At 29.1% G+C, this 17,115-nt stretch overlaps 1 protein-coding gene and 1 long non-coding RNA gene across 3 annotated transcripts in view; one reads left to right on the top strand and one right to left on the bottom strand.

Annotated features, from left to right (window-relative positions):
- Positions 1-9,274, top strand: part of LOC111416878 (uncharacterized) — a 63,700-nt gene extending 54,426 nt beyond the window's left edge. For both annotated transcript variants that reach the window (XM_071200004.1, XM_071200005.1), the window contains exon 7: positions 2,489-9,274. In XM_071200004.1, coding sequence (XP_071056105.1) covers positions 2,489-2,575 — 87 coding nt within the window. In that variant the 3' untranslated portion in view covers positions 2,576-9,274. The remainder of the gene's footprint in view (positions 1-2,488) is intronic.
- Positions 1-17,115, bottom strand: part of LOC111420760 (uncharacterized) — a 155,454-nt gene that overhangs the window by 91,198 nt on the left and 47,141 nt on the right. The gene's annotated exons all lie outside the window — the stretch shown is intronic.

Below are 17,115 nucleotides of genomic sequence, written 5' to 3' on the forward strand. Positions count from 1 at the left end.
TGTTTTCTTTAAGATGTTTTTTTCAGGAAATTTTTATCATAAAACCCCTATATCTCGACATTGTATCACAAAATAGATCCTTTTAGCTTCAATTTGAGATATATTACCTTTCTTTATCTCAATAAATAAACCTGGAGTGATTATTTAAAATTTTTAATAGTTTGACATTTCCAACCATCAATTTTATGTTTTCTTTAAGATGTTTTTTCAGGAAATTTTTATCATAAAACCCCTATATCTCAACATTATATCACAAAATAGATCCTTTTAGCTTCAATTTGAGATATATTACGTTTCTTTATCTCAATAAATAAACCTGGAGTGATTATTTAAAATATTCAATAGTTTGACATTTCCAACCATCAATTGTATGTTTTCTTTAAGATGTTTTTTCAGGAAATTTTTATCATAAAACCCCTATATCTCAACATTATATCACAAAATAGATCCTTTTAGCTTCAATTTGAGATATATTACGTCTTTTTATCTCAATAAATAAACCTGGAGTGATTATTTAAAATTTTCAATATTTTGACATTTCCAACCATCAATTTTTTGTTTTTTTTAAGATGTTTTTTCAGGAAATTTTACCATAAAACCCCTATATCTCGACATTGTATCACAAAATAGATCCTTTTAGCTTCAATTTGAGATATATAATGTTTCTTTATCTCAATAAATAAGGTAGGGGTGATTATTTAAAATTTTCATTATTGTGACATTTCCAACCATCAATTTTATGTTTTCTTTAACATCGTTTTTCTGGAAGTTTTTATGATATAACCCCTATATCTCAACATAATATCACAAAATAGATCCCTTTAGCTTCAATTTGCGATATAAATCGTTTCATTATCTCAATAAATAAGATAATAGGGATTTTTTTAAATTTTCAATATTTTGACATTTCCAACCATCAATTTTACGCTTTCTTTAGGATTTTTTTTCTGGAAATTTTTATTATAAAACTGCTATATCTCAACATTATATTACAAAATAGATCCTTTTAGCTTCAATTTGAGATATAAATCGTTTCGTTATCTCAATAAATAAGCTAAGAGTCATTCTTTAAAATGTTCAATATTTTAGCATTGCCAACCACAAATTTTTGTTTTCTTTAACAACTTTTTTCTTAAAATTTTTATCATAGAGCCCCCATATCTCAACATTATATCACAAAATAGATCCTTCTAGCTACAATTTGAGATATAAATCATTTCTTTATCTCAATAAATGAGCTAGGAGTTCCACACTGAGAAAAATGATATGGAAAATTGAACTAAATCAATTTAGTTGTTAGACAAATAGTTATTTATGCTAGAAAATTTATTCGAAAATTCTTAGAAAATTCTAATTAGTTAAATTTATGATAGTTAATTTATTTATTTACTGAGGTGATACAACTAATTTTTAGAAAAAGAAACTACATCGTGGAAACTAGTTGTTGAATAGTTTAGTTACCTAAAGTATTTGGTACTTTGTTCTAGTCTGAATATCCATATACATTTAACAATGAAATATTTTACCTAAACGGACAAATGTGCTATTATTAAATACTTTATTTAAATGTATTTTAGTCGTTTTGTCTACACGTTTTCATTGTTACATCGATCGTTTGTAGAAAATATTTCTTAATACAAAAATTTAGGTACTAGTCTATATTTAAGTAATAAAGCTATTTACTACCATTAATAATAAAAATAATATTAATAGTAAAAACATCTATTAATATTATATATTATAATGAAACTAATTTGATTGGGTATTTATAAGATAGAATCGAAATAGAATTAGTTTTTATAACTAGTAGTAGTAGTTAGCTAATTTTTGACTGAAAATTCTAGATAATATGACTAAATGTTAAGTAGTTTTTCCACATTATTTTTCTCAGTGTAACCATCAATTTTATGCCTTCTTTAAGAGTTATTTTCTGGAAATTTTTATCATAAAACCTCTATTAGAGACTCTTTTAGTTTCAATTTGTGGTATAAATCGCCTCTTTACTAAACTTTTTTCATTTCACGTTCCATTTATGTACATTGGAAACTGTTAAAATTATACAAAATATACCCTGAGGATCGTGTTAAATTCCGAATTCAGTTAGTTTCTCCTTGAGAAGATTTACACAGTAAGAGAACTTCTCACCTGTGCGAACTGTAAATTTTGTAGCGGCACGGAGCGACATTACCAAGATTTTATTGCGTTTGGGTCTCTAATGGGCCGTTCACACTCTTGGGTTACAAAAGTTTTCATCAGGTTAAGTTTGTGAACTCGGTATGTTATTAAATCGTTAATTCGTCTTTCACAGTGATGAAACTTTTTGAGAAGTAATTTCATTACAATTATTAACCAGATTTTCAGTTCACCCTTAGGGACCTAAATTCTTTTCCCACAAAAATATCCTTTTCGAGGCGTCTCCGAATTTATGAGTCTCCAGTTCGTAGTAAACATTATTTCTTTTTGACGCGACTTACTTTTCGCTTTTCAGGTATTCGCCATTGCGGGCGTCTTGAGATTCTTCAATCTTTTGAGGGCGGGTATTTCTTGGAAAGGACCCGAAGTTATCGAGCTATGATCGTGGAATAATTCAGAGGCTTCCCTTTTGCTTCAAGTTTCGACGTCTCCCACATACGCAAGCGACACTTCGGACATCGTCTGATCATATCCGGTACACACAAGAAGCAAAAGACGAAGATATATAGATTTTTTGCTGATACTCTGTGATATATAGTTCGGTTAAGGACTCGTTTTATCTAAACACAATAATAAAATGAAAATGTAACATATAAATTCAGTCGAAAACTATCAAGGGCTTTCAAAAATACAATTTAAGCCTCTTAAATCGCCGTACATGGTTTTTTGGATGTTGTAATGCTTTTTCAAATCATAGTACAACCGAGGATATATTAGAGATTAAATAAATTAAAAACAAAGTTGTAACACCAAAACAATACATATATATTATTATTATAATAAGAGATAAATTTATTATTATTGTGTCTGTGATTGTTGTAAATAATATACGTAATCGATGATGTATTATTTTTATTTTACACATATCATGGATAATTTTATTTAAATCAAATGAAATAATTGTATATAAATGTAAATATATCGTAGGGGAATGTATAATGTGTTATTTTACATGGTTATTATAAATCAAGTATATCTTCGAAATGTTTTAACAAAATAATGAAAGAGATAAATATCTTTCAATAATAGGATTCGGCACCCGCGCAAATTTCGTTGGTCGATTTGAATTCGTTTTGCCAATTAATCTGGAGTGCCGAAATCCGTGCCAGAAACTCGAGCAGTGCTGAATTGACGTGTATCGGAAATTTTGTCGTTTTTATAATAGATTTGCTCACCACGTGATAACAACGTAGTGAAATATTAACGTATTTAATTACAATTTGCTCCAACATCCAATATAAAATTTACATGGCATCTATTGAAGTGTGTAATTTGACTTAATTAAGTCGAGGTCGTTTGTGCCCGAGATGCTACCTCCATTACTGTTATCGTTATAGAGCAACCCAATCTTGTAACAGAAAGAATTTAAATCGAGGTTCCATTTTTGCAATTTGTGCAATCCATTTTTGTATTTTTAACTATTATGATTAGAAACCAATTTAATCTGGTAACAAAAAGAATATAAGCCAAGGTCGTCTGCGGCCGAGGCTCTACCACGATCACGCTTTATCTATCTTTTACAGAATGGTCCATTTAACGATTAGACTAACGAAGACATTTTACATAAAAATGAACCAAATGAAAGTTGTTCTGTGCGAAGGGGGAAATCATATGACCATAACATTTTTTGACCTTGACTTTATGTTCAAGGTCATATGAAGGTCACGACCTATTTTTTAAATAGCACCCTATGTTTTTGATTACAAAATCTGAATCTATGGATAAAAGTAAAATAATTAAAGAAAAAACATCTTTTGTAGACAAAATCTAAATAATTTTTTTATTCAAATAGTTTAGTTATAAAAAAAATGATTAAACTATACTATTAATCAACAACAAGTTTAAAATTTATAAGAAATGCTCAAATATTTCCCCACCCACTTCAATACATTTATTAACCCTTTTCCTAAAACTTTCTTTACATCTTAAAAGGTTTACTATTTCTGCATGCATGTCTTTCCGCTCTTTCATGATGTTTTCTGGACATCCTTAAGGACGCCCCACAAAAAATAAAATCAAGAGGTGTTAAATCAGGTGATTTGGCATCGCCCAGCATAATCCCGATCTAATGCTTCACGTGCAATATGTGAAAAATGTGCTGGACACCCATCATTTTGCAGCCACATATTTTGTCTTTCTTTCCTGCTCAAATCTATAAGGAACGTTGGTGAGACGTCATCTAAAAAATTTCTGTACTTCTCCCCATTCAGTATATCATCAATAAAGTATGAACCGATCAATTTATCACCAATTATGTCACACCAAACACACATAAAATAATTATGGTCACGGTTCCAATGAGCGACGTCATCGAACTCCCTAATCTGAAAAGGTGGTTGGTTCTAAATTCTCGTACTCTCTGGTCTAGTTCGGTGAGATTTATTCCTGCATCATTCATTGTTGCCAATTGGAGATTCTTCATGTGGATGTTTTCCAGTTGCCAAGGTGATTTTTCTTCTGGTAAAGTGGACAAATTTACAGAGGCTAAATGGAATTGATCTGGTAAATTGTTGGTGGTGGTGCGAAACACCCTAAACAACACCCTGATCTTTAATATGTTGTGTAATAGTATTTATACGCTGAGCTACTTCATGTTGATTTTCTTGAATAGTTCTGATGTTATCTTTGAATATTTTAAGAGTTCCTTGTGAGAGATGGATTTGAGCCTGTAATATTGTTGCTAATTCCTGTTGATTTGATCCTATTTCTGTTATCACTTTGTCGCACTTCTTAGCATCTTCTGCATCTAAATTACCAGATACTACTTTTATAATTGAACCCAAGAAGTTCATTCATCTGCGATATCTGCTTGTCGGGATGAGTTGTTGTTTTCCAAAGATTAATTGTTGTAGCAGATCTTTGATATTCCTCATAAGGGTCAGGAATGCTATTTGCTCGACACCGTTTTCTATTGTTTCTACAAATTTTATCAGTTCTCCATATTCTTTCGTTAATTTGTATCGGTAGTGGTTCGAGGTCACATTGTACCACCGTTGTGCATTGGCTGACCTGGTTTTTGGCTGTTCCCAGATGTAATGGAAATAAAGGGCCGTCTAACTTTGTTATTCGGATGTCGAGTCTTGCCCAGGAGCATCTGAAACAATACCGTGTTTAAGATGTTTCGTATTGTATCGTATTGTATTATCATTTACTTTGATAATGGTGTATGGTCCAAAGTAGAGTTTGACCATTTTATTGCTTTTTGTTATATTATCCTTTTCTCCATTGAAAACAGGGATTAAGTCTTGATCCACTTCAGATATTTCTCGAGCCATTGTGATCTCGTTGATGGCTTCCAACAAATCGTTTATGTTGTCCACAGTGATTGGAAAAGGTAAGGAAGGTGTGCAGAAAATAAAGGTACTTACAGTTGTACGAAGATTAATACGATTGCTAGCATTGATTCTTCTTTTTGACTGCGCCATTTATATTATTTAACCGTTATTTAGAGTTTTTTTTATTGAAAGAACGTTTTAATTATTTACTCTCTCTGTTCAAAATTATAGTATACATTTCTCTTTACAATTTGTCTCAAATTATGGTATACAAAACTTTGGAAACTGCTTTATTGTGTTTGTAAAATTAGTAATTCAATTTGTAACTTAATTTAAACATACATTAATGAAAATTTTACACATTTAAACACAATTCAGCTGGTTCAATGTAAACGCCCTTCATGACGAAGCTTTTCTTTATTCATGAATTTTCATATTTTTCTCGATATCTATGCGTCTGAAAGCAATTTTGTTAAGAATACAATTTGCTACAACTTTCGTTCGAAAAGTTTTTCAGTAGCAGGCTCAGATTCAAATTTATTCAATTTTATAGTTGTTGCCTGCTGAGGTCATCATGGTTGACTCCATGAACTTTTGTAGTATACGTTGGCAAGAATACGTTATCTAACTTTTCTTTAGCTAATGCGTCAAAGGCACTTTTAACACAATCTATTAATTCATTCATAGTTTTTAGCGATGTTTGCTGGCGATTTTGATATTTTGAGAATTGCTGGCTTGAACCTAAGAAATGATGATATCTATGATAACATTGACTATGGATTATGTTATCTTGATTCATTATCATTAATTTTTATGGGAAACGTTTTTCTCTATCACCTTTAATTTTCTAATTATAACAGAATTTAACGCAGATGATTGTCAATTTTGATATTTTGAGAATTCCTGGCTTGAACCTAAGAAATCGTGATATCTATGGTGGCATTGATAATGGATTATGTTATCTTGATTCATTATCATTAATTTTTATGGGAAACGTTTTTCTCTATCACTTTTAATTTTCTAATTATAACAGAATTTAACGCAGATGATTGTCAATTTTGATATTTTGAGAATTCCTGGCTTGAACCTAAGAAATGGTGATATCTATGATGGCATTGACTATGGATTATGTTATTTTGATTCATTATCATTCATTTTTATGGGAAAAGTTTTTCTCAATCACCTTTAATTTTCTACTTATAACAGAATTTAACGCAGATGATTATCAATTTTGAGAATTCCTGGCTTGAACCTAAGAAATGATGATATCTATGGTGGCATTGACTATGGATTATGTTATCTTGATTCATTATCATTAATTTTTATGAAAAACGTTTTTCTCTATCATCTTTAATCTTCTACTTATAACAGAATTTAACACAGATGATTGTCAATTTTGATATTTTGAGAATTCCTGACTTGAACCTAAGAAATGGTGATATCTGTGGTGGCATTGACTATGGATTATATTATCTTGATTCATTATCATTAATTTTTATGGGAAACATTTTTCTCTATCACCTTTAATTTTCTACTTATAACAGAATTTAACGCAGATGATTGTCAATTTTGATATTTTGAGAATTCCTGACTTGAACCTAAGAAATGGTGATATCTATGGTGGCATTGATTATGGATTATGTTATCTTGATTCATTATCATTAATTTTTATGGGAAACGTTTTTCTCTATCACCTTTAATTTTCTAATTATAACAGAATTTAACGCAGATGATTGTCAATTTTGATATTTTGAGAATTCCTGGCTTGAACCTAAGAAATGGTGATATCTATGATGGCATTGACTATGGATTATGTTATTTTGATTCATTATCATTCATTTTTATGGGAAAAGTTTTTCTCAATCACCTTTAATTTTCTACTTATAACAGAATTTAACGCAAATGATTATCAATTTTGAGAATTCCTGGCTTGAACCTAAGAAATGGTGATATCTTTGGTGGCATTGATTATGGATTATGTTATCTTGATTCATTATCATTAATTTTTATGGGAAACGTTTTTGTCTATCACCTTTAATTTTCTAATTGTAACAGAATTTAACGCAGATGATTGTCAATTTCGATATTTTGAGAATTCCTGGCTTGAACCTAAGAAATGATAATATCTATGGTGGCATTGACTATGGATTATGTTATCTTGATTCATTATCATTAATTTTTATGGGAAACGTTTTTCTCTATCACCTTTAATTTTCTAATTATAACAGAATTTAACGCAGATGATTGTCAATTTTGATATTTTGAGAATTCCTGGCTTGAACCTAAGAAATGGTGATATCTATGATGGCATTGACTATGGATTATGTTATTTTGATTCATTATCATTCATTTTTATGGGAAAAGTTTTTCTCAATCACCTTTAATTTTCTACTTATAACAGAATTTAACGCAGATGATTATCAATTTTGAGAATTCCTGGCTTGAACCTAAGAAATGATGATATCTATGGTGGCATTGACCATGGATTATGTTATCTTGATTCATTATCATTAATTTTTATGAAAAACGTTTTTCTCTATCATCTTTAATCTTCTACTTATAACAGAATTTAACACAGATGATTGTCAATTTTGATATTTTGAGAATTCCTGACTTGAACCTAAGAAATGGTGATATCTATGGTGGCATTGATTATGGATTATGTTATCTTGATTCATTATCATTAATTTTTATGGGAAACGTTTTTCTCTATCACCTTTAATTTTCTAATTATAACAGAATTTAACGCAGATGATTGTCAATTTTGATATTTTGAGAATTCCTGGCTTGAACCTAAGAAATGGTGATATCTATGGTGGTATTGACTATGGATTATTTTATCTTGATTCATTATCATTAATTTTTATGGGAAACGTTTTTCTCTATCACTTTCAGTTTTTTAATCATAACAGAATTTAATGGTCAATTTTGATATTGTGGGATTTCCTGTCTTGTGCATAAGAAATTGAGATAAATATGGTGGTATTGCTTATGAATTATGTTATCTTGATCCATTATCATCAATGTGGAACCAATCAACTTGGATCTAATGGCTGGTACAAAGTTTTTGCATTCTGCTGCGTTAATAGACTCGATGTTTTTGGTCATCATTGTTCCTCTTACCCGGTTCTTGCTGTTTCTTTTTGCAGGTTCTTTATTTTTGTTGTTTTTACAGCTCCTTTCTGGTTCTGCTTCGACCTTTTAACTTGCGTTGAGTCGTACATATCCTCAAAACATCGATTTAATTTAACCTTCGACAAACAGAACTCTAATTTCTTTCATTAATTAAAGTAAGATTACATTATATTATATTAAATAGATAGAAACTCGTTAATTCTCCAAACTTTCTTTAATCCATAAATTTTAGAGAAATATATACCATAATTTGGGACAGAGGGAGGAGTAACTTTTATTTAAAATTACAATTTATTACATAAGACTTTATAGAGATGAGTATTTCGTAGAGTCGGAATTACAATTCTCCAATATCGAAGTATGACGCACTTTCTTCATAAATAAAAATCATTTCGGTTTTTTCTGCCACACTTAGAGTATCTATGATTTAATGACTTAGTGATTAATGAATTCAGAATTTGTTGCCAAGCAGTTTTTATGTAAATTTAGTTTTACCTGTTGTAATAATCGCTTGTCTCACGTTAAATGGGCCGCCCTGTATATATTATCTCTTTTTTATGAGAACGTTTAAGGTGTATACTTGATTTATAACCCTGTATTAAATGAATTTGTGTGACCATCATAAAATTTGTATCATAAACTGTTGTAATATAATATAAGTCTTACAAATATTTTATTTCGTTTTTTTTACTGCCGGTTTATTACATTTTCTAAACTTCACCGTAATTGTTTCCTGCATTATAGGAAATTGTGTAGCAATTAATTTGACAGGGCACACACATACACTCGAGCAATTCTATACAATTAGTCGCCACTTCTCGTCGTCTCTCGAACAACTACCAATCGATAAATCGTCTACTTCACCGTTCCGGTATCGTCTCGGATACTCTTGCTGTCTAAGTAGTGAAGTCAATTCTGGAAGGCGGCTAAACCCATTGTTAACTTTTACATTGTTCACTAGGCGATCGCTGAGAAACTTTGATAAGAGAGCTTTGTGACTTCACGTCACCTCATAACCAATTAATTCACCTGGTTTAATGAATTTTAATTAAATTATATGAAACAAAATTCAATTGAGAACTGTTGACCAAATTGTTTTGTTTAACACTTCAAAAGAGCCCTCGAGATGTAATTACTCGTTTTTGCTTAAACGTCCAGAGGGTATTGTGATGATGGGTTCGCTTATGCATATTTATGGATTTATTGTGTATGAGCCTACATCAAGGGTGGTGCGCTTTCAGCGTAACGGGCGATAACCGGAATAATTGCGGTACACAGCACTCCCCTTCAAATATTGATTGCTCCTGCATTATTCAGCAATCGATTGCGCTTATATCTACGCGAATCTTGCCTCGAAATCCTCTATTGTTTACGAACTCAAATCGAGACGAGAGTTTTGATGCAACAATAGGGAAGCATTTAAGACCGAGTAATTAGACTCTTGGGTGAATTTGGATTATTAATAATAATATGTTTTAGTTTTCATGATTAAAAGTGTCAACTCACTCTTTAGAAAACATTAAACTTTTGCGCAGTCAAAATAATGAACCTGGTAAGACAAAAACCGGGCGAGTAGGAAGACAATCAGTTTTAATGAAGTTATCGTAATCCTCGCTGAACGCCGGCTTTATCTCTCTTTTCATTCCCGCGAACGAAAGGGACGATTTCATTTTCGCCTTGGAGACATTCATAAACTTTCGAAATTTAGGACGAAGTCGAAACCATTAAAGCGAAATTTTCAAATTGGTCTTCGTTTTGAGATTGAAGATTTTGTTTCACCTTCCGGCACCTTTCTAATTGAATTCAAGTTGAAACAATTTGAAACAAAGCATCGCGTTCGTTCACTATGTTGCAGTATCAAACGAAATTGTTTTAATTAGCGGGTTAGTTCGTAAAGAAGTTTCACGCAATTAAGGTAACGAAATGATAATGAAATTGGATGTGCTGAAACTAGATTAAACTTACTTTAAAGTGGTTTTTTAATCATCTTGATATCTCAATTAATTTTTGAGATATGACTTTTTAAAGTTTGATATTTATAATCTCAACCTGTCAAAAGTGTATTTAACGAGATGAATAAAAGAAATCGTGATGTTGGAATTTATAAAATTAAAGAAATAATTTTTAACTCATTAAATATGAATGAAATTAGCTTCAAAATGCTTCTTACTTCATTACGATATCTCAATTCGTTCGGGAGATACAACATTTTAAATTGCATCATTCTCAACTTAACCTCAATATGCACGAGTTAAATCAAAAAATTATATCATTTATAATTATAGAATCGAAGTAAATATTTTTGGTGTGCTAAGATTAGATTAAATTTGCTTTAAAATGTTTTTTAAATCATCTTGATATCTCAATTATTTTATGAGATATGATTGTTTAAAATTTGATGTAAATAATCTCAACATGTCAAAATTGGATTTATAGAGGTTAATAAAAAAAATTCATAATGTTGGAGTTTATAAAATTAAAGAAATAATTTTTAACTCATTAAATATGAATTAAATTTGCTTCAAAATGCTTTTTACTTCATTACGATATCTCAATTCGTTCGGGAGATACAACGTTTTAAATTGCATTATTCTCAACTTAACCTCAATATGCACGAATTAAATCAAAAAATCATATCATCTATAATTATAGAGTCAAAGCAAATATTTTTGGTGTGCTAAAACTAGATTAAATTTGCTTTAAAATGTTTTTTAAATTATCTTGATATCTCAATTATTTTATGAGATATGATTATTTAAAATTTTATGTAAATAATCTCAACATGTCAAAAGTCGATTTATAGAGCTTAATAAAAAAAATTCATAATGTTGGAGTTTATAAAATTAAAGAAATAATTTTTAACTCATTAAATATGAATTAAATTTGCTTCAAAATGCTTTTTACTTCATTACGATATCTGAATTCGTTCGGGAGATACAACGTTTTAAATTGCATAATTCTCAACTTAACCTCAATATGCACGAGTTAATTCAAAACATCATATCATCGATGATTATAGAATCGAAATAAATATTTTTGGTGTGCTTAAACTAGATTAAATTTGCTTTAAAATGTTTTTTAAATCATCTTGATATCTCAATTATTTTATGAGATATGATTGTTTAAAATTTGATGTAAATAATCTCAACATGTCAAAAGTGGATTTATAGAGGTTAATAAAAAAATTCGTAATGTTGGAATTTATAAAATTAAAGAAATAATTTTAAACTCATTAAATATGAAGTAAATTTGCTTCAAAATGCTTCTTACTTCATTACGATATCTCAATTCGTTCGGGAGATACAACGTTTTAAATTGCATTATTCTCAACTTAACCTCAATATGCACGAGTTAAATCAAAAAATCATACCACCTATAATTATAGAATCGAAACAAATATTTTTGGTGTATTAAAACTAGATTAAATTTGCTTTAAAATGTTTTTTAAATTATCTTGATATCTCAATTATGTTATGAGATATGATTATTTAAAAATTTATGTAAATAATCTCAACATGTCAAAAGTGGATTTATAGAGGTTAATAAAAAAATTCGTAATGTTGGAATTTATAAAATTAAAGAAATAATTTTAAACTCATTAAATATGAAGTAAATTTGCTTCAAAATGCTTCTTACTTCATTACGATATCTCAATTCGTTCGGGAGATACAACGTTTTAAATTGCATTATTCTCAACTTAACCTCAATATGCACGAGTTAAATCAAAAAATCATACCACCTATAATTATAGAATCGAAACAAATATTTTTGGTGTATTAAAACTAGATTAAATTTGCTTTAAAATGTTTGTTAAATCATCTTGATATCTCAATTACTTTAAGAGATATGATTGTTTAAAATTTGATCTCAACATGTCAAAAGTGGATTTATAGAGGTTAATAAAAAAATTCTTAATATTGGAATTTATAAAATTAAAGAAATAATTTTTAACTCATTAAATATTAATTAAATTTGCTTCAAAATGCTTCTTACTTCATTACGATATCTCAATTCGTTCGGGAGATACAACGTTTTAAATTGCATTATTCTCAACTTAACCTGAATATGCACGAGTTAAATCAAAAAATCATACCACCTATAATTATAGAATCGAAACAAATATTTTTGGTGTGCTAAAACTAGATTAAATTTGCTTTAAAATGTTTGTTAAATCATCTTAATATCTCAATTACTTTAAGAGATATGATTGTTTAAAATTTGATCTCAACATGTCAAAAGTGGATTTATAGAGGTTAATAAAAAAATTCTTAATATTGGAATTTATAAAATTAAAGAAATAATTTTTAACTCATTAAATATTAATCAAATTTGCTTCAAAATGCTTCTTACTTCATTACGATATCTCAATTCGTTCGGGAGATACAACGTTTTAAATTGCATTATTCTCAACTTAACCTGAATATGCACGAGTTAAATCAAAAAATCATACCACCTATAATTATAGAATCGAAACAAATATTTTTGGTGTGCTAAAACTAGATTAAATTTGCTTTAAAATGTTTGTTAAATCATCTTGATATCTCAATTACTTTATGAGATATGATTGTTTAAAATTTGATGTAAATAATCTCAACATGTCAAAAATGGATTTATAGAAGTTAATAAAAAAATTCGTAATGTTGGAATTTATAAAATTAAAGAAATAATTATTAACTCATTAAATATGAATGAAATTTGCTTCAAAATGCTTCTTACTTCATTACGATATCTCAATTCGTTCGGGAGATACAACGTTTTAAATTGCATTATTCTCAACTTAACCTCAATATACACGAGTTAAATCAAAAAATTATATCATCTATAATTATAGAATCGAAGTAAATATTTTTGGTGTGCTAAAACTAGATTAAATTTGCTTTAAAATGTTTGTTAAATCATCTTAATATCTCAATTACTTTATGAGATATGATTGTTTAAAATTTGATGTAAATAATCTCAACATGTCAAAAGTGGATTTATAGAGGTTAATAAAAAAATTCGTAATGTTGGAATTTATAAAATTAAAGAAATAATTTTAAACTCATTAAATATGAAGTAAATTTGCTTCAAAATGCTTCTTACTTCATTACGATATCTCAATTCGTTCGGGAGATACAACGTTTTAAATTGCATTATTCTCAACTTAACCTCAATATGCACGAGTTAAATCAAAAAATCATACCACCTATAATTATAGAATCGAAACAAATATTTTTGGTGTACTAAAACTAGATTAAATTTGCTTTAAAATGTTTTTTAAGTCATCTTGATATCTCAATTATTTTATGAGATATGATTGTTTAAAATTTGATGTAAATAATCTCAACATGTCAAAAGTAGATTTATAGAGGATAATAAAAAAAATTCGTAATGTTGGAGTTTATAAAATTAAAGAAATAATTATTAACTCATTAAATATGAATTAAATTTGCTTCAAAATGCTTCTTACTTCATTACGATATCTCAATTCGTTCGGGAGATACAACGTTTTAAATTGCATAATTCTCAACTTAACCTCAATATGCACGAGTTAAATCAAAAAATCATATCATCTATAATTATAAAATCGAAGCAAATATTTTTGGTGTGCTAAAACTAGATTAAATTTACTTTAAAATGTTTTTTAAATCATCTTGATATCTCAATTACTTTTTAGTTTGTAAAGAAGTTTCGCTCAATTAAGGTTACGATATGATGATGAAATTGGTGGATTTATGTTGACATGTTAGAACGTGTTTTTCGATTAAGATGTTTAATAGTTGAGCGAATCCGACCGCTTCGGTGCATCTAACAGGATTTACCACCCGGAAGATTCGTAATCTGTGTACTGGGATTACAAATTTACAGGTTGCAGTAAACCCATGTTTGCGACATGGGGATGATTTAACTGTATTAGTTTAATTTCCCGGAGTTGAAACTACCTCGTTCCAAACTTATATTTATGCTTTAAAGAGTAAAAGTGTTTTAACTCCTTTTTCCACATGAACGCCTTTAAAAATTCTTGAAGCGTATCAAATAAAAAAATGTCCGGACAAAGTTAAACCCTTAGTCAAGCAGCAAAGTTCAAGCGAAACCCACTTGTGCACTATGGGGCTCTAAAGGGCTCTCGCTATTCTTTTTGCACGGTCCACGTCGATTCGTTAAAGTAGGGTCAGATTACGGAGGCAGTAGCGAAATTCGCTCAAAGGGATTTCGCATAATGCCTGTCAGTCTGTATTAGGATTCCTCTCCCTTGCTTTTCTGGTCTTGATATTGCACCCCCAACCAAAAAAAAAATTGCTGTCTTTCTTCTCAACTGACAGATCCTTGAAACTAAGATTAAATTGCGAGCCCTGCAATTTTTAATTCACAAAAAAAGGTTTAAAAAAAAATCTCGAATGAATAATGCATTAATACGAGAGTTCTGTGTGAATTATGACTTAGGGGTAGAAAATGCAGTAAGAGAACAAAGATAGTATGGAATTCGTTGGTATATCCATATGCGAGGCGTTTGTGCAATGGAGCAATAACTCAAAAGAATTCGCTCTGGCTAAACGCTGCGCACAAACGGGCATTGCATGGGAAAATGTTCCACCACCCTCTTTAAACGTGCCGGGGGATGACGTTGTTTGGCGCACCCCCGTCGTTACGAGAACTTATCCAGGTGACGGTGCCGCCGTAGCACCTGAAAAGACCTCTGAAAACGGTGAATCCCCAGGAATTCCAAATCGACGCAACAAAAAGTATTAAAATATTTCTTATTCATGCGATAAAGAATTGTAAGGAGAAGTGAACGTGGAAATGTACGTAAAAATGAACATAGAAATGTTCAAAGAAATGTGCTGAGAAATCTACGAAAAACACGTACGAATTCTTTGTACTAAAACTGAAGTACTTTTTCTCGTAAAATTTTACGCCACGTGATAACATTATTCATGATTTTAACGATATTTAGGAAGATTAGGTGGTAGTTTTATTAGAAAAGTTTTTATCCGGGAAATGTTCAAAGTTTCACCATTTCGGAATATCAAGAGTCTCTCCGTATTGAAATAGAACTTTCATTCAGTTCTAAATTATTTAGATGAGCTTTTTCTTTTTCCATCTAAAATAAATCTCTTTGTGAAAAGAAATAGAAATGTTGAAATAAATCTAAAACAATCAAATAGATTTCAAATACTAAATCTATATTAAATTTGCTTTAAAATGGTTTTTATTTCATTGCGATATCTCAATTCGTTCGGGAGATACAACGTTTTAAATTGCATCATTCTCAACTTAACCTCAATATGCACGAGTTAAATCAAAAAATCATATCATCGATGATTATAGAATCGAAACAAATATTTTTGGTGTACTAAAACTAGATTAAATTTGCTTTAATGTGGGTTTTAAATCATTTTGATATCTCAATTACTTTTTGAGATACGATTGTTTAATATTTGATATTTATAATCTTAACCTGTCAAAAGTCGATTTATAGAGGTCAATAAAAAAATTAATCTTGTTGAAATTTATAAAATTAAAGAAATAATTTTTAACTCAATAAATACGAATTAAATTTGCTTCAAAATGCTTTTTACTTCATTACGATATCTCAATTCGTTCGGGAGATACAACGTTTTAAATTGCATAATTCTCAACTTAACCTCAATATGCACGAGTTAAATCAAAAAATCATATCATATATAATTATTGAATCGAAACAAATATTTTTGGTGCGCTTAAACTAGATTAAATTTGCTTTAAAATGTTTATTAAATCATCTTGATATCTCAATTACTTTATGAGATATGATTGTTTAAAATTTGATGTATATAATTAGAACATGTCAAAAGTGAATTTGTAGGGATGAATAAAAAAAATCATAATGTTGGAATTTATAAAATTAAAGAAATAATTTTTAACTCATTAAATATGAATTAAATTTGCTTCAAAATGCTTTTTATTTCATTACGATATCTCAATTCGTTCGGGAGATACAACGTTTTAAATTGCATCAATCTCAACTTAACCTCAATATGCACGAGTTAAATCAAAAAATCATATCATCTATAATTATAGAATCGAAGCAAATAGTTTTGGTTTGCTTAAACTAGATTAAATTTGCTTCAATGTGGTTTTTAAATCGTGTTGATATCTCAATTACTTTATGAGATATGATTGTTTAAAATTTGATGTATATAATTAGAACATGTCAAAAGTGAATTTGTAGGGATGAATAAAAAAAATCATAATGTTGGAATTTATAAAATTAAAGAAATAATTTTTAACTCATTAAATATGAATTAAATTTGCTTCAAAATGCTTTTTACTTCGTTACGATATCTCAATTCGTTCGGGAGATATAACGTTTTAAATTGCATAATTCTCAACTTAACCTCAATATGTACGAATTAAATCAAAAAATCATATCATCTATAATTATAGAATCGAAGCAAATATTTTTGGTGTGCTTAAACTAGATTAAATTTGCTTTAATATGGTTTTTAAATCGTTTTGATATCTCAATTACTTTATGAGATATGATTGTTTA

The sequence above is a fragment of the Onthophagus taurus genome, chromosome 11 (assembly GCF_036711975.1).
Source record: "Onthophagus taurus isolate NC chromosome 11, IU_Otau_3.0, whole genome shotgun sequence".
In the NCBI taxonomy this organism is placed as follows: Eukaryota; Metazoa; Arthropoda; class Insecta; order Coleoptera; family Scarabaeidae; genus Onthophagus; species Onthophagus taurus.